Genomic DNA, 23,808 nt, shown 5'->3' with positions numbered 1-23,808 from the left:
TAGGAATTTTAGCCATGTTGGGATTTGCTATTTGCTTTCACAATGAGTGAGGAAATGTAATAGCATGAGAGAGAAAATAAAGAAAAAAATTTACATGTGAATGAATTAGAAAATAAATGAGATCAGTGCAGTAAGGATCTTGGCCAGCGCCTTAATAGTCTTCTGGACGGATCGCAAGGGTTAGTGGCAGCAGATAGACCTTCAGTCAATGAGTTGGAATTTAGAGTCAGTCTGTCATAGAAAATATCGGAATGATCTATGACAGAATTTTAAGGGGATTGTGTAATATCTCGTTAGAAATATAAAATGATGCGTTAACAATTTTTCTGGCTACTTGGGGTTGGAATGATAGGATTTTTTTCTTTGGATGAAATAAAATATTGAAATCTAAGCATGATATAAAAAAAATAATTATAGGATAAACATAATAACACACTTACATTTCTTTAATTGTTAAGAAATATCTCCCAATAATTTCTTCTAAAAAAATATACAATAATTTTTTTCCTTAAAACAAATTGTTGCTTGAATCCAAAAATAAAAACCACACAAAAGGAAAATAAAGTATGTAAAGATTTAAATTAAAAAAATTCCAATGTTGAAAATCTGAAATAAAAATAATACCAATAAAACAAGTAAGCTACAATGATAACCTATTGAGATGTTAATTTAGTGGGCCATTCTTTTAATTGTTAGTACTCAAAAGATATCTCTGTAACCACTTGTACTAAAAAATCTTCAGAACATGAAAAAAAAAAAACATCCTTGTGTTTAGCAGATATAATCATTTCCTTATTGGTTTTGTAATGCATAGAAACAATCTCACCCAGTTTTTTTAAAAGGATATGCAATGTTAAAGCACTGATATTTTTAGACGGACAAAATATTTTGATTTAACTTAGATTCATCGAACTCTTTTATTTTGATTCTATTATGGAATTAGAGTTTTGTGACATACTTTCTAGAATCTAAAAGCCAAGGAGATAAGGGCAAAATTGGATACCTATCTATAACAAGTTTTCAATTTATGGATATTTCGAACCACCTTTACTGCTTCCTTCCGGTACAGGATTATTATCAAATTAACCTATCTTGTGTTCAAAAATCAATGTAAAAAATATTAAAATAAAATATAAATCTGGAAAATCAAACCTTCATAATAAACAAAGATTGATAAAAAAATTAACCATTCAGACTAGAACAGAGGAAAAAGAGTGTTTAAATATTTTGTTATAAAACATCAAACAATTAAAATTCTTAAGTTCATTTTAAGCAAAACTGATGTCTATTAAAATTATGAAGAAATAGTAATAAAAATCATTTGAAATTTCAAAACTTCTGGTCAAACAATGGAATGAAAGTTTTTGAGCATTTCTTTCATTTAAAGTGAATTTTATTGATGGTAGTGATTGAAACTTTGATTTTTTTTCATATGAAACTAGAATTCTAAACAACATACATAATACAGTTCATGGAAGTGGTTTGTTTTATGTTTATAAAAATAGGTTTTTAAATTTTCTGTTCCTTATCTATTTTCAACTTTCATTTATGAATAAATATCAAACTGAAGAAAATATTTTTCAGAAAATTAAATAATATAGAATAAAATAAAATATAGATTTAAAGATTAATAGATTTTTTTAAATTATTTTTAATCAAGCACTTGATACACTTTCAAGCAGATTTAATTGTCAAAATTTAAAGGTTTTTCTAAATTTTGTTCTGTTATTTTAAGAGTAGCTTTTATCCCATTGTTTCAATCTAAGAGATAAACGAAATTGAAAAAAATAGTGACTCCATTGAATAAAATAAGTTGTTATTTTGTTTTTTGTTCAATTTTTTCACATAGAAAACTCACGAAAATATAGTAATAATAATGCAAAATATTTAAACGCCAGTAAAATTCTAATGGTGGATTCTTAATTTGATATCCAAATAATTAACCCTAATATCATTAAAAACAGGCCAGAACACCTTATAACATAGTTGGTCAAAAAATATGTTAATTAAGTACATTTTACAATAATTTCATTATTCTCAGAACTTCCGTGATAAAAGTCTCTAATTGCTCTGTCCCCATTAGTCAATGTTCTGTCTCAATAATATGATAATTTTTTACAATACATAGTCTTTTTTGACCGTAAGCAATAGAAAAGATCTTAATAAAGTGGCAGTCCCTTTCATTTAGTGTATTTATTAAGACGCTAAATGAAATTAATTGTCTCAACAATTTAGACAGAGTTTTTAAAGCTAGCCGAGGATTCACTATCAACAAACAATTTATCACAAATGGTTAATCAGATATTTTCATATTAATGATTTTCATGAAAATGTATTCAGTACAACTGCACTGTACTGACCTACCTATCTGGTTCCTAACATTAACTCATTTCCCATCTTATTGTTAATAAAATTTTAGAATCCTGGCTCCCAATAGAACCTCCATAGTGCTGCTATGGAGAGACAGAAACCACAGAAAAATTATAGAAAAGAAAAGAAAAATGAAGGCAAGACCTGATGAAACTTCATTGATTAAACAAAAAATGTATATGGTTATAAATGAAGGCTATGAGGTGAGGAACCACAAGCTCTAAGCCAAAGTATAAGTACAAGCTATGAGGATGATAATATTCAATAGCACAGTTTTTTACTGAGTCTGAGTCTTTTCCACAATGGGCTTGATTCAAAAGCATAATGTTTTCCAACCAATTCTATAAATTAGCTTCTTTTAAAGTTTTTCTTGGTACAAATCTAAACTTCTATAGTTCCATACATAATTTTTAATTAAATCAATAAATAACTTGTGAAAAAGTTTGTAATTACAGGTAATCACGGCTTATTCTTCAAGTTTATTTCACAGTGTTATAAGGACCTCTTAAATGAATTCTTAGAACACTTGTTGACAAGCTTTTCTGCACTAATTTTGTAAAAAAAAGTTATATTTTTTTTTTTAAAATATAAAATCATTTAAATTAATAAAAATCATATATATTGTGAATTTACCAATAGAAACATTGAAGCCATGAATCCTGTCGTGACTAGGTGACGATCCTTGCTGTTGGGACGGTTGCATTGTGGTAAGCTGATGAGATTGCTGGTTGTGCTGTGTTTGAGACTGGTGGTTATGCGACATTGGCTGCTGTGGTTGGGACTGGTGGTTATTTTGTAGGTTTTGGGGAGGTGATTGGTGGTTGTGTTGGGGTTGATGGATGTGCTGGGTTTGGTGGTTATGCTGGGGCTGATGGTTTTGATGCTGGTTCCCTTTGAATTGCTCTTGAGGTATTCTCATTTCAGGTGCGGACTGTATGCTGGCAGCACGGCTTCTCGGTTCATTGCCTTCAGGAGTCCAATTCAGAGGGATGTTCTCATAAATTGGTTCTAAAACATATAAAATAAATAATTATTAATGGTTACATTTACCTTATTAAATTAAATTTAAAATTTATCATTGAGCTCTTTGGTAAATAAAATAATGATAAAAATCTATATCAAGATTTTTTGTACTTTTTTTGAGCTATTACTATCAACTGTCCAATTTTGAGAGAAATAATAACTACAAGCTTAGCAATATTTGTATTAGAAAGACAATGAAAAAATACCAAAAATGAAGTTTTCAAGATTCCAGTTTATGAAAATTCCAGGGAATAATGACATTAAGAATACTTAATTCTAAAATGCCATAAATTCTTTAATTCTAAAATGGCATAAATTCTTTAATGCTAAAAATATTGAAATGCATTTTACAGGGTCTCTCATAACTTTCTAATGAATATAAACTATAATAACAATAAGGTGTTTTTGGATTGTTGAGCACGTCACTTCAAAGCATAAGCAATAGCCGTGAATATACAGATAATAGTTGTGAATATACATATCAACAATTATTTCCTCTGTTATCTATTGGATTGATTTACATTGTACACCCTGTATATAGCACACACACCAGTACCACTTAATGCTTCAATTTATAACTGATAGCTTTGATCTATATCTGGACAAAGGTTTTTTTTTCTCAATATTTTTTATTTTTTATCTGGTAGATAAAATAAATAATTAGTAAACTGGAATAGAAAATACAAAAATAAAATCATGACTAGATCATACCTTGCCTGTGAGAGAACTGCCTCATCGCTGGCTGAGGCTGGCCAGAAGGTTGATGAAGTACAGCGTTTCCTCTTCCCATGTAGTAGACGATATTGTTACCACCGACATCGTCCAAGTGCTTAAAAAATGCTTCATGTTAATGCAATGAATTAATGATAAAAAAAAACAAAAAAAAAACTATAATTTTACAAAATTAAATTAATTCCTTTCTACATTGTTTATGATTTTTTGATTAAAACAAACAATATAACTAAACAAAATTAAATTAATTCCATTCATTTCTTCAATAAGTAGATAAATTTAGATTCAGAGGTCTCAGATAACAAATTAAAAGGTGATATAGTACATAATATAGTATAAGAAACATAAAAAGAAAATAAATCGTCATGCGTATTTATTTTAAATTTAGTGCCTTATTAAAAAAAGAAGATTTTTTAACAGTTAATAATTACAATAATTTTCACATTTAGAAGTTAATAATTGTATTTTAAAAGCTTAACAACAGACCAAGTAACAAAATTATCAGTGAAAATGATACCTCAGCAACATTAACTAAAACCAAAAATAATTACTTGATAAAACAGAAAACAATTTTTTATTTATATCTATTTTTCATATCACATTAAATATCAATTTCTTGGGATAACATTGATAAAACTTAATTTTATTTATAAATTAAAAAATGAACCTTGAGAATTTTTATTAAATTCTTCCAATAAGTAATTTTTTTAAATTCTCTGTTAATAAAAGAACAGATGCTGAAAAGAAATGAATTCCTGATAGACACTTATGTGTCTATTACCACAATTACAATTTATTACAATTACCAGTTTTAAATACTCGACTTTTAGAAAATACTCCCTGGCAAAGAGATTACTGGGCAGTCAAGGGTACTGATGAACTTGTTTTAGGTGTTGAAGATTTGGAATGGACAATCACAAAATTAATATTCATTAAATGTGTAAAACAGATCCAAATTTAAACTTAAAAATTTACATTCTACACTGGTGACTCATTTATAAATAATAATTTAATCATCAATTAAACAATATTTAACTCACCCAAATTTTATTAGTACAACCTCCAAAATTTAAATTAGGTAGGATAAAAAGAAATACATAATAAAAAGAAGATGGTCCAGGAGCGGTCAAAATAACTCAAATATTGAGTAAGCTATTTATTATGAGCCAACGTTTTGCCTTACTTTGCAGGACATTAATCATTTCTTTCACTTTCCTTTAATTTGAAAGCCCTGATGAAGCCATCCAAAGAGGGATGAAACATTGGCCCATGAAAGATAGTTTATTTACTATTCGAGTTATTTTGACCCATGGACTATCTTCCTTCTATTAATTACACACTGTCAATCAACAATCATCCAAATATATACATAATTTTAAACCACCACCATTAAATTGTAATTGCTATTACAAGCTGAAGTCGGCAAAACCTATTCATGAAAAAATTTACACAGAAAGAAATTTAGTTTAGTAAACAGCAAAATATAAAGAGTAGAGATAATTTGCAGTATACAATATACAAATACACAAACCTCCCATATGGTTACTATGGAAGGGAAAAATCATCAAAATCAGATTAACAGTTAAATTGATTATGCCTAAACACAAATTGGACCACAAACCCGTAGACAGAAAGACAGACAGAACCAAGTTTGTTCCTTGATCTTTAAAACATAATATTGAGGGAAAATTCTCGATTCTGAAGACATAACTATTTTTTATTACCAGCATAAAAACAAAGCTTCCCTACGTTTGGTAGTGAGGAAGCCAAAAGAACTTATAAACTACGGTATTTTAACAGTTTCTAGCATTTCTAGAAACCAATTCAATGCTGAATGAAATTGTGCTGCTATAGATTTGTTTTGCTAAATCTTATCAAAGTAAATACAATACACGTTTAATGCAAGCAGAGAATTTCTAAACTTCAAAGATTTAATTTGAATTATAAATAATTAACAGTATCAAGATTGTAATAATCTACTGAACCAATTATTTTTTCAGTTTTAATTTTTTGGGAATAGATTTGAATACAAGATTATATTTATTAAAAACTCGGGCACTATCTAGAAAGAAAAAAAGGGAATAATTTCAAAGTAGGAATTATGAAAGTGAGAAATATCTTATGACATATATTCACTAAGCTAAATAATGATTTTACGTAATAAGTGAACAGCTCCTGTTAGCAAAATAAATGTGTATGTTTAATATGAATTCATGTTATTTCAATAATTACTAAAACTTCTACTGAAATTATCAACTTTGAATCCTTAAAAACCTTCATACTTTGCCAGAATAATTACATCTTCTGTAAAATATGAGAAAATTATAAAAAGAAAAAATATTATTAATAGACGCATGCTAATTAGACTGATCACCTTAAAATAGCCCAAAGCTTTGTCACAATATTAATATTTATTAAAAAAAATAATTAATATTAAAAGGCTAAATAAATAGGAACACAGTTGAACAGCTCTGTAAGAACTCATTTCATTATAAAAAAAAAAGAGAAAATTTCCAAGCCTGTTTGAAAACTGCCTAAATCAAGTATAACCTATTCCAAATGAAATCAAAGCACAATCTAATCACAAGCAATTTTAATTTTCCCATATAAGTTGAAACTTTTTTCTGAAGTATTTAGTAACTGAATCTCCTTCTTACCCAAATAAAAGAAAATACTTCTGAATCCCATCTTGTTTATAAAATATTTCTTGAGAGGACAGTAAATGTAGTATAAATCAGGAAATGGCCGAAATAGGGTCAAGTGTTGAACATACTAGAGAACATTTTGAAATTATAGCTAACACTACTCTTTATATAAATATTTCTATGGAAGAATCATGTCAATTTCAATATGTTTCATAGAAGGTAAAAAACAACCTACATTCGTTATTTTCCAATTTATAGTATTTTTTACAACTATCTACCTAGATTTATGAGAGTTTCGTGAATTACTGATCAACAGACATTTGTCATACAGTAAATGGCAAACAATTTTCTGCATTCCCCTACTCTGATCTCCTAGATTTAATCCCCATTTCTACATCAAAATTATTTCAATAGGTCTTTAATTAAATTCTTAATAATGGATGGATATTCAGTATTTTTCCTCCTACTTCCCTCAAGAAATGATTTCTTCAACCCTTTTCCCTCAAAATAAGGCATATATAAGCCAATGAGAACAAAAAGCATCAAGTAGTTAACTGAGTTGGAAAGCAGCCTAGCAGGCTCGAACCACAAGTAAAGGTCTAATCTACCAGGACAATAGCCATTTATTTTTTGAGAGGAAGGCATAATAAAATGGTGACCATCAAGGAAACATAATGGTAACAATTTATTTGTAAATGGCTAAATCTCAAAATTATTAAACAAGAAGCCCTTTAGATAATCCATAGGTACAAAATTAAAGTTTAAATTAAAAAGAATGGGTACTCAAGCAATTTGCGAATGGTTGTACTTGATTCGGAAAAGATTTGTTAGAATAAGGAAAAGCATGCATAAGTATGAAAACATAATGTGCTCCTAAATATTCAGCCTTAATCATAATTATGTTCCCAATACGCTCTGCCACCGCAATAGGTCTTTAGCTGGCATACTTGATTGTCTATGAGCGCGGCAAGGTTGGTGTAGGTCCGATGTGCATGGGGATTCGGGAGTAGATACTGAGGTCCGCCAAACTGGCCCCCACCGCGCAAGCAAACCAAGTCAGGGCTTGACCCGCTAACCTAAAGGCGTCCAGAAGCAAAAAATCTTACCAGCTTCCAATAAACTTGTCTATGACTTTGAAATGTCATTCAAAGAATACATAGATCATTCTTAATAGTAACTTAAATTTAATAATAATATGTAAATACATGTATTAACAAAGTTGATTTCTTAATTATGAATCTACAGATGTATTAAAGTGGAATCAAAAATATAACACCAATTAATAGATCATTAAACTGTAATAAAAAAGTTTGCAAAAATACTACCTTAACCATTAGCTGAACATTTTTAAAAATGGATGCTGTATATAACTACAGATATGAAGTAAAAAATATACAGTCCTTCATTTCATTTAAAAGAGAAACAGTAAAGAATCAGGAAAAAAAAATGGATTATAAAGAGGATCAGATCATATAATAATAAATGGTCCATACCAATAATCATATCAGGAAATAGTCCCATTGCAATATAGATTAGACAAAAAATAGATTAGCAATGGTTCACAGAACACTTGCTGATTCAATCAGGTATTCAGATGGCTCTAAAAGAAACACAATCTTAACAGAAACACCAAAAAGCAAAAGATAAAAACTCCTAATAGGCAAGGCAACTTGTTAAAAAGGTATGACACCAAGAGGATGGTTCTTATGATGTTTTTTTAGAGCAAATCTAGAAAGAATTTGATAAGATGGAAATTATGAAGATAACATAGGAATGTTCTGAATACCCAGAGGTAAAAAGGAAAACAAGTGCATAACATCAAGGACATACTATTCTGTCATTAACAGGATAAAATGGATGACACCATATAGTTGCTTCCTGTGATATGAAAATTTCATACATCAGCTGACAAAGACTAAATTTCCCAGAAGAAAAAGATTTAGGGAGATGGCTAAAATATTACAGAGCTATAAGATACAAGATAATCTATATTGAAAAATTCTTTGATTAAAGATCCCTATCTATTAATAACAAATAAAACATAGTCTAATTAAAGAGAAATATCATCTTAGAAATATCTTCTCAGTTCTATGAAGTTAACAACCATATTTTGAATAAGAGATTAACAGAAAGTGTAGAAAAAAAACTTGAGGAAGAACAAGCGATCTTTAGAGGCAGGAATCAACAATGGACAATTTCTTGATTTCAATTCTGCCTTAAAATCGGTGCTCAGGTAAAAAATTGACAAAAAAAAAAAAAAAAAGGATATATATAAAATATACAAACACATTTATTTTGGTTCCACTTTCAGTTAATATTTAAAAGCAATTAATATTACACAAAATATAATAATTTTATGTATCATATCAATTATAATAATAATATAATTACTCCAACTGAAAATTACAATAGTCATCAGGAAATTATAAGTGTAAAAAAATCACTTATTAAAAAAATATATATTTGAAGTAAAATTAATCTTTTTTCAATACCGATTTATCTTGTTTTCAGTGTACTTAATAAGAAACTTACAAAATAAATTCCTAAAAAAAAAAAACTAATTATAACTACATCAGTTAATATTCAAAAGGTATTTGAATAACTAATACCAATTCACTAGCTTTAAAAATATTATATAACTTCTACGATACAACTATAAGCAAAAAAAAAGCACTTTAAGACGAGCAAAGTCTGTACAAACCATGATGCATACTACAAAGATATAGAAGAAATGCATTAAATTACATTAAAAAAAAAAAATTAAAGACCTCTTTGAGATGTACCTGCGTGCTAATAAAGGTGTGCGTAGGCTGGAGTGGTTGTGAAGCAAGGTCTGGAGTGGAGTTACTGTTTGGCCTATATGGCGGAGGAGGCTTGTAAAGCTGGACCACAACTCCCCCTTCATTACCATCCAAATCAGGAGTGCTACAAACAGGGAAAATATTTAATTAATGTTCCAAACACCCAAGCATTATTAAAATATATCAGAAATGAAGAATAATAGTTAACTAACAACAAGAAGATAGATAACAGAAATAACAATGGAAAAAAAAGTTAATGTTCAAGAACAAATTTCTTATTATTTTAGTATAAAAAAAAAACAGTATACTATTTATGAGATGATGATTTCACTGACAAAAATATTAAATCCAAAATATGTTACTTAACTACAAACTGTCATAACATTTACGATAAAATAAAATAAAAAATAAAATTTTATTAAGATTTTTAAAAATGACAACCTGTATGTGTGTAGAGTAGGTAAGTTATGTGGCCTATGGTTTTCTTCTGGCTGTTCAACATAAACCCTGTCCACTCTAGCAACATCAGGAAAGTGTTTGTAAGCATTTGCGTAAGATCTCATGTCAGAAATAATGACATTCTAAAAATAATAAATAAATAAAAATTAATATCATTTATGACACTATCAATATTAATGCTAAATCATCATAACATAATCTGTAACTTTGTTTTCACATTTTAGAAAACAGTTCAAGAATATCTTATTCTGATATAGGAAGCATTGATTTAATTAAAGAGTTGATAAATCTAACTTTTATCAAAAAGATAGTACAAGTAATAATCATAAAGCATCAAAACAGCTAAAAAAGGAAACCTAATCAATCAACAAACAAATTATAGGCAATGCTGATATTTTTTTTTTTCATGTACTTCAGAACATTTTTTGAGAGCAAGACAAAACATTATAACCAATTAATTGATTGGAAAATTTTATTTTTAAAGATATTTCAAATTAGGACAATTAATGATATAGATTGGGTTTTTTTATTAATTTTTCTTTTAGAATATTAAATAAATTTAAAACTTATTATTTAGTTTTTAATGACTTCCCGGTTAGAGCGCCTATGTAACAAGATCCTACAGGTTTCAAAGGGAAACAGGTGATAGAAGTAATTCAATTGCTTTACAAACTCTAAAATAAAAGAGAATAGTTTGTTTTAAAAAAAAAAAAAAAAAATTAAAATTGATCTGTAGTATTAAACATATTCTACATGATGTAAAAGGTCTTACATATCTTTCATAAGCTTTTAAGAAAAAATCATTGAATTTCATGGTAATCATCCACTAAAGTATAAATTTTATATGTTAAAAAATAAATCCTACAAAGTATATTTATAAGAACCTGAAGGGTGTGGGGGGTCACCTTAGAAGACGTGAAGTTAGCACATGCTAATCTCCTGACTAATGTCTAGATTAAGAGGACCCAGTAAGCATAATTCATTCAGCCAAATAAAGCTGCCCTATTATCTGTCTATGTGAAATGTTAAAAGCACAGCTAATATTAAAACCCAAGTTGTGCTGAATGAGACTCATTCAGATAGAAAATTCATAGATTTAATTTTAACTTCTAAGACCTCTTTACTAGTAGATGGATAACATAAAACTATGCAACACACATACTAAGAAATTACATTTTTTTTTTTTTTACTGAAGACTTATAAAGTCCCACAGTGGGAATGTTAAGATTAAATTCCGAGGCCTCTGTGAAATAAATATTGACTGAACCAAATGCAATTCAAATCCATAACGTTCCAAACCAAGCACTATGGGACCCTCGCCCCAGCCCGTTCAGCCACAATGTCCTCTAAAGAATTATATTTTCTATATAAATTAAGAATAGCTAAGGAGAAAACAAAATTATTTTTATATTTTATACAACATACGTAAACAGTTTGTCAATTGCTCTATTTATATAACAGATAAGAAGTACAAAGACTGGGTACTTATTGAAGTATTATGTATATAAATATATTAAATCCATTTACTCAAAAATACCTCGTGGAGATTAGTCTGATGTATCTCTGGTTGACTACTGTAGAGAACAGCATGGCCCCTGTACTTCTGCTGTATAGCTGTCTCATAGTCAGGTGCTGGTCGATAAGAAGGAAGCATTGCTCTACAAATAAATTGATTTTAATATTCAAGTACAAGAAATAATCATTTTTCACGTAACTAGTTAAAATTAAAAAAATAGGGAAATTTAAATTCAACTTCAGATATAAATAAAAATCTACATTATGTATTGTATTATTTTAAATAAAAATACCATTGTGGAGTCATGATATTTAAATTTTTTTGTTTCTGAAAAATGTTTTCACCTATGCTCATCATAATCAAGGCTAAAACACACATGCACCAGGTAAGGCGAGTGTTAGTCAACACAAGGTGGAGGAACTGCTCCATACAAACTATCATAACAGTTTTAAAATCAACTCATGGAGGGTGAGCTATATGAGCACGCAAAGAAAAAACCATGTGCGATTAGTTTGGTTTAATTTTTCACGATGTCGATGTGGTCTCAGACTTTGTCTTCAAGATAGCAAATTGATATTTCAGATTACAAGTAAGTTCTTATTTTTTATCTTTACAAGATATTACGATTTAATTTTTAGATAGAAAATATAATTAATTTATTATCAATGACAAATATTATTGAAACAATTCGATCACAAGTTAACAAATATCTTAAGTATATTATAAAAGAATTTTTTTTTTGTATTATCTCTATTGAACTCCTGTAATGGATATACCATTAGGAAATTTGTTTTGTAGGTACCTCCAGAGACTCCCTTAATTAAAATTAAGGGAAAATCAAATTTTAAAAATAATTAACTTCCTTCAAAAATATACTCAAACATTCTTTTGGTAAAATCTTCCTCAAAAGGTCCTTTCTTGTCCTTCGAACATCATAAACCTACTTTTTTTTTTAACCTTGAGTGGTTTCTTGTCCTATTATCATCTTCCTGTATTTTAATTCAACTCTGTCAAAATCAATAATAAGTTTAAATCACAACTTAGTGGAGTTTACTTAGCCCAACACACAGATGAGCTACTCCTACGAGTAGTTTAGTAGAGAAGAAGCTGAGATATGGCTTACAAAAGATCTAAGTGTAGCTAAGGCACGGTACAATCATGTGCGTCTCCGGCTTTATTACGTGTGTTTTGGTTTATTATTACGTATTAATCATTAGTGGTATAGAAGAATTTATTAATGTTACTGGAAAAAATGATCAAAATAAATAAAATAAAATGATCCTTATCTTTTTCAAAGATCATTTATTAAAATTAACAACAAATGAACTGCCCTTAAGTATCATTTCATATCTCAATTGGTATTTTAAAATCTTTTAATCTGCTTAGTTATAAATATTTTTTTTTTTTTAATATTTTAGGGGAAAAAACTTAATCCTACATAATCTATTGAAAGATATTTTTTTAAGTGAAATATATTGATTATAGATGAAATTCATCATTTTTTGAATAATGTTTTACTGTGTTAAAAGTTATCCACCAGGAATCAGAAGACAAAAACCTAAATCTTATAAGAAAAAAGAATTTATTAAGAAGAAAATAAAGTTAAGACAAAATCTTTACCTAAGCCTCTCAATGTCATTCCGGCTAGAATGTGCTAAATCTAAACAAGAAGTTGACTGAGCTCTTAGCCTTTCAACAGGTACGTTGTCAACTCGGTCCAATTCCTCATGGCTACTTGCTACTTGACCATCCTACAATATTTGCATAATTATAATCAATTTATGTAAAATTTAAAAAAATAATTAATTTAAAAAAGAGACTTACATCATTTCTTAACTGTGAAAATAGATTCCGAACTGCCTGGGTGGTATTACCAGGTTCAGATGAAGAAGCTGATTCATTTTGAACAAAGAAAGTGTGCTGTAAAAATAGAGTTTTTTAGTTCTAGAGACATGATAAAAACTTACACAAATACTCATAAAACAGCAGAGAGATTTTAAATGTTTTCTTATTTAATTAAACATCAACATAGAAATAATACTATTTTTAAACACTTCTGCAATGGTTTGTTTAGATTTAAATCAATCTATTTTAAGGATTTTTAGCTTTTAACCATTTTACATTTTGGAACTAAAAAAAAGTAACATAGTACAAATTCAGATGAATGAGAGATTTTCTGTGAGAGTAATTGAATTTGAAGCTTCACATACAACAAGCGAAGTGTGAATAAGGACATTGTTGTGATGGAGAACTCAATGTACCACTCAGAAAGTGAACTTTCCATTAACAATCTGGCCCAGTGGATGAAAGAAAAACAAACAGAGAGTGTTTTGTAAAAATTAATAAAATGATTGATTAAGAAGAAATATGTAGAACTGGAACAATACGTTAAAGTCTTTTCATCCGACCTCGATTTTGACTTTTTCATAGTTGGCACCCCAAACTAGTTTCCATTCCCTGCTTTGGGATTTGAGCTCCATATAAAACCCATATTGTGAAGACACATCTCCTCTGGTAACCCTATTCAGAAATCAATACCTCTCCAGTTTTCAGAGCATGCCACCCTTGGTGCTTTTTGTTTTAGACACAAAAGCTTTGGAATGATTTCAGAACACAAATTCTTCATTTAAAATAATTCTTATTTACAAGAGGGGACCCTCCTCTAAAGAATTTTGAGCTAGCTCATTGTTACTATTTTGATGGCCTACAATCCTCTGAAGCATCATTTTGCATTTGGAAACTAAGAAAAAGTCACATGGTGTACATTCAGGTGAATGAGATAGATCTTTTGTCATACCATGTCCTACCTAATTGATGACCACACCTATAAATATTAACAATCAGGTGTTAATAGTTGACTGTAGGTTTGTATGAGGAGACGATGGTCGGGGTGCGGTCAGGAAATAAACAAAACATTATTTGTTTAAATAAATAAATTTTATCTCATTAAAGTCTCAAAACAGTTTATATTTCTTTATAAGTCAAATGTTTCGGTCAATCCGGTCACCCTCAAGGACAATCTTAAATACAAATTTAGAACCACATCAATTTCAAAAAACTTTAGGCAGGCTGTTCTGCGCAGGTTAATAATTTCAGTCCAAAATTATAGTATTTTGTCAAATCTTCACTTTAAATTAAAACTTTTGATCACAGTAAATTTACACTATTATACTTAATCATAACAATATTTTTAACCTTGAAGTGAAAAGATTATATATCAAACTTAACATTATTTATTTGTGCTGACAATTTGACCTGAACATCAGGTCTTTAACAGGGCTGAATGAAACAAAACAAAATGAATCAACAATATTATTTCAGAGACATAATAATAAACAAACTTGGAAAAATACATAACAATAAATTAGGTAGATAGTTGTAAATTGATGCTAATAGAGGACATATTTTATCTTCTATTAGTATCATTATATGCATTTTTCCAAGCTTGTTTATCATTATTTTCTTAATATTTTGCCTCTGAAATAAGGCTGTTGTCTTGTTTTGTTTTTTCAACTCTGATGAAGACCTGAAATTCAGATAGAAATGTCGGCACAAATAAATAATTGTTTGTTTATTTGCTGACTACACCCCCAACCCTCTTCTCCTCATATAAATATTACCTTGTACACCGCTAATAAATTGTTAGAATGGTATTAAGAAAATTCTGCACCAAGGTACTTCCCAACCGATTCATTCTACAGGACACATTCATCAGACTACCCCAATGACACCATAATATTGCTTAGTAATCGGGTTTATGTATTTGCTCCGACTTTCAGATTAATTGTGTAAATGAGAGTGAGATAAAATACAATTAGAACCATGCAATTGATAGCAGTGAGACTAAACAAAAATGCTTGTAAAATCACTAATTATTAATAAAATTTTACCATGAACAGCAAAATACAATCAGTATCATCATCAATCAGAATTATTGTCAAAACATAAATTTAAGTACTGGAAGATTACTGATTGACCGTGTGTACAGATGAAAGGAATATTGTCCGGGTGCGGTCAAAAAAACTCAAATAGTAGAATTATACTATTTTATTGAGCCAACATTTCGCCCCACGTTGCAGGGCTTCGTCAGGGCTAAAAAAGATACAAACACATAGTTACAAAAGGGAAAAAAAAAAGAGAAAAAACATAAGTGTAAAATAACAGGGGTATAAAATGTAAAAAAGTAAGATTACTTTTATTAATGATCTTACTTTTTTACATTTTATACCCCTGTTATTTTACACTTATGTTTTTTCTATTTTTTTTTCCTTTTGCAACTATGTGTTTGTATCTTTTTTAGCCCTGACGAAGCCCTGGAACGTGGGGCGAAACGTTGGCTCAATAAAATAGTATAATTCTACTATTTGAGTTTTTTTGACCGCACCCGGACCATATTCCTTTCATAAATTTAAGTAATGTTTAGAAAAGGCTTACCTGATGGACACACATTCTCCAGATATATTTAGCTGTTTCAATATCTGGCAACTGAAACTGTACAGGGTCTGCTTGTTCGTGAAGCTCCATACCAAAATGCCTTTTATGATTAATGACATTTGTGATATCTTTCCATCTGATATAATAAAAAAATATTATTTCAAAAACTACTATACCAAACATAACTGAATGAACAGAAATTTCCAAAATGTACAACTTACTGGTATATCTTTGGTTGGTGATGGTTGTTATTGTCATACATAACATATATACCTATGAGAGCTATCCCTATGACAACTTCATTTCCACAGTCATCCTAAAAAGGAATAAATATAACAGATAATAAAATATAAGCATATCTTATAAGCTAATAAAATAACCATGAAAACTCTAAAAAAAACATAATGCAAATAAACAATTCTGAAGGTGACAGGATGCAGGTTAAATTTTTCTAATCCTTTATTTGAAAGACGATTCAATCAAGCTCATATGTATAAAAGGAAAAACAAATAAGTTTATCTTTAGCTGAATCCCCATTCAAAAATACACTTCTTCCATCCATACCGCCTTATCTTATCATTACATATACTTTTAATTTAATAATATTATTTTACGGAGCAGAACATTGGGATTTAGCAAAAAAACTTCCATATAAACTAATTTCAATCAACAAAATTCAAAATTCTTTGAAAAATTTCCAAGACACGATAGTTTATTTAAATTCACACCATAAACAAGGACATGAATATCCTAACAAACATATTACATTTTACTCTTCAACGGACAATTACCCCAAATCTCTCATTTTATTACTTTCCTTCTCTCTATTACCCCACAAGGTAAAAAGAGCCAGTCAATACAGGTTAAAAATAAACCAAGAGATCTCCTGCTTCAGCAATAATATAAAATTTAAATCAAGATTCATTATTAACTAATTCAAGCATAATTTAATATCAATAACAAATTTACTAAATCCATTGAAGTGCAGAAGCAAAGATTGTTAAAGGATAAATAATAGTGTTATTTAGATAGAGTGAATTAATATATAATCATTATAATCTCTCCCGTTTCACGTTTACCTTCTTCAACACTCAGTAGTAGTAATTATGCTATTCAATATCATTTTAAAATAAATACACCAAACTAATGCCAACCAATATTCTATCACTATCTTCAGAAAAAAAAAATTCAATTAAAAGTAATACAAAAACTAAAAAATAAATCAGTGAAAACCTTAGCAAGGAATGTTTCTTGTCCATATCCCTCTAATTGTTGAGCTGCTAAAATATAGTATTCTTCAGCGGTACCTTGTGGAAGACCAGCTAATTCAGCATGTTGTAATATCACAGCTTTTGTCAATGTTTCCAAATGACCTTCTTGTAGCAAATGCTGGAGTATAAAACAACGTTTATTGCATTACAGAACAAAAATTATCAAACAATCAATCAAACAAATAAAAAATATATAGTTTAATTACCGTAGGGAATAGGGCAAAATCTTTCAGATATTCAGCAGTGTGCCTTTCCAGATCATGATTTCCAAATTCAGCTGTAAACCATGTTTATGTTCAATATTGTATAATGTATTACAATATTGTATATAATAAAGCTTATTATATTTAAAGATAAAAACTACATAATTTTACAAAATAGAATACAAAGATTATTAAAAACCAGTTTTACACCGGGTATCCTATATTTGCGGTACCTGGCGTTTACCTAGAATTTAGGTCTCACAAGTAGTCCTTGGCCAATACCTGAACCCATGTAATCTGTCAAAAGTAAAATTTATGGGTCCCAGTTATTTATAACATAATAGCGAGTTTATGAAACCAGATATCACTTTTTTTAAATGTTTTAAATTTTAAATAAAAGCTTGACACATTTTTATACAAATGAATATATTCATAATACTAGTAGCATGCAGTACCAAAACTAAGAATTTTACAAAATGGGCCAGCTTAATTCTGTCACCCATTATTTGACTTCTTCTCTCTCTCGTTACAATGAAAATCAAGCTTCGAAACAGTATCTTATGTAATTTATTTTTAAATAAACATCATCATCTTGCAATATGAACTCATTAACTGAATTAAGAACAAAACACACACAAAAAAAAATTAATAATAACAAATTAAAACTTCTTGTACAAATAATTTGCTGAACAAAACAAGTGCCTCTTTTACCTAGTTACAGTACTGGTTAACATTAATCATGTTTTATCGTTAAATGTGTACATAGTAATATAGCGTATAACAAAATGTTTATTTTGGAGGAAAATATCACCTGGTATTTAGCTTTTGGATGATCTTATTGCCTGTGACAATTAAACTAAGCCCCAGACAATTCCCCACTATGCCACGCACTACAGTTCTGACCCTGCTGAAGTGGATCACGCTTAATTTTTAAGTATTTACATAATAATAAAGTACTACAAAATTTAACTTTTCATTTAGTAGGGAATTAATAACCAGAGAAATGAGTATTACAGGTGACAGTAAAAACGTAAAGGAAATATTGAAATGTGAAACTAACAAAAAGAAATTTGAGATATTATTTGAAAATATTCTAATCGCTTAATTTCAGCAGGAAATGAATAAATATGACACTGATTTAAAATTGGTGCCCTAAACTTCGTTTTTATTTAATATGTTAGATTTTTTAAAAGTTGAATGAAATATTTGACCATGATCTGTGGTCTTGAACAATTTTTTTTTTTATGTATATAACTGAATGAATAAATATCATTTGTAACATAATTTTCAGTATTTTTTCTCTAATGGTCACTGCACTATTTTTAGAGATAATCACTGATATGGGTATAACAACTTGTACAAATAGAAATCATTATAGTTCATAAATTAACACCTCATTGGAAATCACTATAGTTCCTTTAACAAGAAAATATAAATCAGGTAAACAAAAACATGTGGACTGCGGATCACAACCATTCTCTCATTAAAGAGGCTTCATAGCTTTCAGCACCAAACAAGGTGAAAGCTATGGAGTCCCTCTTATATAGAAAATATCACACTACCCGCAGTTCACGTTTTTTAATTTACCTGATTTCTCTCATCTTGTGGATCACATGATGCATAATCTAACATTAGAGTTAAATATTGAACAAATGTAATTTTGAAAAGCAAACCTTGCATGCAATAACTTGCTAGTGTAGTGGCTTGTTTTAAAGTACAATTGATTCTCCCTTCAATTACATCTTTTTTCAGTTGGAGGAAATAATGGTACCTATAAAGAAATAATTTATAAAAACAACTTTTTCAATGTTTCGCAATTTAAATAATCAAAAGTTTTCATAAAATACCTAGTCATTTCATCCTGAATCAGGCTAATTCCATTGACATAGTACATAACTCGGAGATATAAATTAGGTTCCTTAGCATATTTATCCAACTGCTTCTTAACTGGTCTCTCCATTTCAACCCACCTCGGGGCTCCATGGCGGTTCACGTAACGAAGTCCAAAAAATTCAGGCTGAAATAAAATTTAATAATGGTAACTGAACACTATATACTAACTATAACATTACACAGTATATAATGAATCTGGAGATTACAAAGAAATTTTACAATAATAATAATTCCATATTGATCTGTAAATACATAAGGCACAGAAAAAATAATAGGCAACTGTTTGAAGCTAATTACAAATTTCTCGATCCATTTATATCATTTTTTCTTTCACTATATATTTGAGGATTCAAAAATACTAGATATTTAAGATTTTCTATTAAGGATTAAATGAGGAGCTTATTCTCAAAAAGATAAGTATCCATAAAATAAAAACCATTATTTAATTTTTAATTTAATATGGATGAACTGAAAGAATCACTTAATCATTTCCTATCAAAACAACCAATTCCTTTCTCTTGTGAGGCTCATGTAAGATGTATGTATCATAAGGGAACAAATCCATCCCCTATGATGTTGAGTATATTAAAAGTTTATTTGTACCTAATATGATTGATTTTTTCAAAAGCACACATATTCAAAATGCAATTTAGTGTTTTCAAACTAAAGAAAAATATTCTTATATCTCCTGAATGTCAGAAATGGTACCACTATCATCTAATAGTTTTAATGATGAGCATGTATAGCATGCAATGTTCTCTCTTCAGCTTTCCTGTTATTAGATAAGCTCTTCTATAACCATTCTTGAGTGCTGTTCTTCCTTGAAATTACTTGAAAATGTTTCATTTTATTCAACTATTCATTCACGAAGTTTTAAAAGTTTCAATATCAAGTAAAGTTAGCATTTTGATTATAAACAGAGGAGGGTTCTACAGAGGACTGTAATAGTGGTTTATGGTAAAGAAAACCAATGTACAAAGTCGTTTGTAACAAGTAACATGATGACAACAATATACATGATAACAATAGCTGACCTAAATGCTAAAATAATGGGTCTTAAAAAAAAAAAAAGTTGTTAAGCTCATTCTCATGATACAAAAAATCTTCAATGCGAAATTCAGATGGTGCTGCAAATCACAACCATAACCAAACTAACAAAAGTTACCAATTATATATATAATGATACTTATATAATGAAAATCATTCTGGTTAGAAAAATTTTGTTTCTTCCCAATAACTGCTCCATATTGCTAAATGTTTCCATTATGGTTCAAGAAAACTATCTTAAGATAAACAAGGCCGGGAAAGGTATGACAAATCACTTTAATAAATACACATAATAAATCAATTTTTTACAAATTGGATACTTTTTATTCAATTTTAACTTGTTATTCTATGGCTGGTTTCACTAAAGAAGTGAAGTCTCTGGATGAAGACATCATTCAATTAGGGGCTTACATATTTGAATGTGTTAGAAAAAGTATACATTCAAGCTTCCAAGAAAACAAAAAAATATTTCGGCTGAAATAAGAGGAAAAGCATTCACTGATAGATGCTAAATTGGGGGTCAGTTTATTTCTAAAAGTAAGACTAAATAAGATATTAATCAACCCATTACCTATTTACAGATCTGTGATATGATTTTTTTTTATTTTTTATGAAAGTGATAACAAAAGATAAATTCTTAAATGTATTGTTGGTCCACTAAGGTAGAGCAGAACAGTGGGAAGTCGAACTAAAAATCAACTGTACTTTTTATTAAAGGAACCAGATGTTATCAAAATGATTAAGCTCAGTAGGCTTAGACAGGCAGACCATATAGCCAAGATGGATGCCCATGAGAACCCAAGGAAACTCCTCGATTAGGAGCTACAAGGAACACAACTGAGAGGCCACCCCAAATTACTGAGGGCTGATGGTGTAAAAGAAGATTCGCGAAACCTGCTTGGTGTTAGAAGCTGTAGGATAGCTGCCCTTAATTGAATGAATTAACAATCTGATAGTAGCCCCAATTGATAATGATAACAGATATTCAATGGCTTGTAATATATATATAATTTTTTTTTTTTTTCAGAAGGAAACAAATCCACATGCTGTGACCAAAAGGGTATATATCCAGAATAAATATGACTGTGTACAAACAAAAAAGTTTTGAATAAAAACAATTTTATTCATAGCATGTAGGTTTCTATTCCTGTTCTAATACAATATGCAAAAAAAAAAACAGATAATTATTTCCCTAGTAATCTCAAATTACTGAAAAAATAAGCACACTGAATATGTAACCTTTTGAAACTAAGTTCTTCAAATGTTCTATGATTCACTTCCCTTTCCTCAATTCTATGGGTAATGTCACTTCCTGTAAGTTAACCCAGATTCTATGTTTTTAATACAAAAGAAAAAAACCAGGTCCATTACGAACAATACAATTCTATTGTTAAATTTCTTATTTAATACATCAAATCATAAAAGTAAAAATTGTCTAAGACAGGAACGAATTTGAAAATCGAGGAACACAAACAGTTGAAATTTAAAAAGCTCCAACCATTACCCTAATGAAATAACCTATTTATACAAAAAATTATATGTTTGATGCAATTAAATTGTTTCCAATATTTTTGTATAATAGAGGCAAATAGGTTCCCTCCAATATGTGTTGTATATTGGATGTAATATGCATTTGAAAGGAGTACATTTTCTAAACACAGTAACAGATGTATGCACATCCCAAATTGATTAATTTTCATAACAGTTATTTTCTTAAATGCCATTAAAACATATATTATTGAGTACCTAATCATTAAATTACTTTTTCAACCCATAAAAAAATTATAATAAATAAAATGTCGTTTTACACAATGAATTGCAAAAAAAATTTAGATAATTTAAAAAGAAGTATAACGTTGTTGCGTGATAGAACCAAACACTCAAATGTTAAATCACTTTCAAATAAAACTACATCAGCTCCATCAAGCCCACTTAATGTTTTTGCCTACCAAAAATATATTCAATTACATATAGAAATGTTTCAACTATTCTTAACCTTTAAATGATGAAAGATTACAGTAAAATCAATATTTATTATTAATTTTTATAGAAAATACAACTGAACATGAAAAGCAGCATTCTACATGAAGAAAATATTCGGGAAAATAGAAAACAATGACTATAGTTCAGTAATGATAAAATTATAGTAAATTCTAGACAGAAACAATCTTTAAGATGAAAGTGACAAGAAATGTATTAGAAAACGAGTATTTTCATAATTCACCCAGGAAATTACTGTTTTCTTCTAGCTCATATATAAGGCGATTTATAGTAGTTGTGGCCTATGGACTTAATCAAGTATCTTAGCTAAAGTTATAGAAAACACTGAACAATTTTATTATGGTTTAAAAATAAAGTATGATGTAACTAAAGAGAATTTATATTTAAAACATTAAACAATAGATTAAGTTAACTTTCCTACCTGCTGAAGTCCCAACCTCTGGCAAACATTGTCAAGACATTCTCTCCCAACACTCTCAGAGGAGAGTGTACACTCAATTGTAGCTCCATCCAACAGTTCAACACAAATGACAAATAAAGATTTTGAAACAACATTGTATTGTCGACTTTTTTTAAGGCGAAACTTGAAAGGCATTGCACTCAAAACTATTAGCACAACTTTTTCATATTACTATGAATTTGGCAGCTTCTGTGAGACATCACAATAGCACATAAAATTAATTAACTAAAACAGCACTACACTAAACAGATTTCAGCAGAAATTATGTCATTATTCCTCCTAGAGCGTTACATGGGAATTCACAACCCTATTAGTCACTTGGAAAGTATGTGGTAAATACAAGCGTCATTAATTCATTTAACATTTTAAGCAGGTTCGGTTAGAGCAACTGTGAAGCTTTATTCATCAAGAGAAATTGAGCTTCGGGTAAGTCGACTAGGATATACTTCATATATAAACAATCAAAACAAACTTAAACACATCAATTCCTATGAAAATTACAACCTTCTCCATGAAATTGTAAATACCTAACATCAATGTTGCCACTGTCACAGAATTACTGAAATAACTAACAAATTCAAAGATAAACTATTTTAATAATGCGAGATATTCTCACAGGAGAAAATTCATTGGGTAAAAGAAAGTGTGAAACCAATTAAATAGGTCTTCGTTAAAATTCAAAACACGAAAACAAGACCTATGTGTTTGTAATAGGGCGCTTACCTCTCTCTCGTCCAAATTACGAAAGATTTCAGTTATAAAATGTTAATAACTATTCTCATTAAAGAATAAAATATATTTTCTCAGTGAATATACCACGTATCGTGCACAAACTTTAGGGGTTCCAATATTTAAATGAGCCTAATTGTGTTACTGTAAATTTAGAATACCTGTGTTAAAATAGTTTTAAATACTACTAAGAATCAAAATTGCAGTCTAGTATAAAAAAAATA

At 29.0% G+C, this 23,808-nt stretch overlaps 1 protein-coding gene across 3 annotated transcripts in view; it reads right to left on the bottom strand.

The window, feature by feature from the left end:
- The window catches only part of Pez (protein tyrosine phosphatase non-receptor pez), a 45,203-nt gene extending 21,779 nt beyond the window's left edge, over positions 1–23,424 (bottom strand). The window contains exons 1-15 of one of the 3 annotated variants that reach the window (XM_067047998.1): positions 22,817–23,424; positions 19,302–19,471; positions 19,128–19,225; positions 17,458–17,528; positions 17,214–17,369; positions 16,202–16,296; positions 15,981–16,116; positions 13,371–13,466; positions 13,167–13,297; positions 11,568–11,688; positions 10,013–10,152; positions 9,554–9,695; positions 7,718–7,846; positions 4,105–4,222; positions 3,004–3,378 (exon numbers count right to left, since the gene is read on the bottom strand). In XM_067047998.1, coding sequence (XP_066904099.1) covers positions 3,004–3,378; positions 4,105–4,222; positions 7,718–7,846; positions 9,554–9,695; positions 10,013–10,152; positions 11,568–11,688; positions 13,167–13,297; positions 13,371–13,466; positions 15,981–16,116; positions 16,202–16,296; positions 17,214–17,369; positions 17,458–17,528; positions 19,128–19,225; positions 19,302–19,471; positions 22,817–22,990 — 2,152 coding nt within the window. In that variant the 5' untranslated portion in view covers positions 22,991–23,424. Of the gene's footprint in view, positions 1–3,003; positions 3,379–4,104; positions 4,223–7,717; positions 7,847–9,538; positions 9,696–10,012; positions 10,153–11,567; positions 11,689–13,166; positions 13,298–13,370; positions 13,467–15,980; positions 16,117–16,201; positions 16,297–17,213; positions 17,370–17,457; positions 17,529–19,127; positions 19,226–19,301; positions 19,472–22,816 lie in introns of all 3 variants that reach the window. The other 2 variants (XM_067047999.1, XM_067048000.1) reach the window with 2 other exon arrangements.
- Between the last annotated feature and the right edge of the window lie 384 nt (positions 23,425–23,808).

The sequence above is a fragment of the Halyomorpha halys genome, unplaced genomic scaffold (genome assembly GCF_000696795.3).
Source record: "Halyomorpha halys isolate HHAL.00 unplaced genomic scaffold, Hhal_1.1 Scaffold421.1, whole genome shotgun sequence".
NCBI lineage: Eukaryota > Metazoa > Arthropoda > Insecta > Hemiptera > Pentatomidae > Halyomorpha > Halyomorpha halys.
Note: the sequence above shows the minus strand (reverse complement) of the source record. Positions and strands in the feature narration are given on the sequence as shown.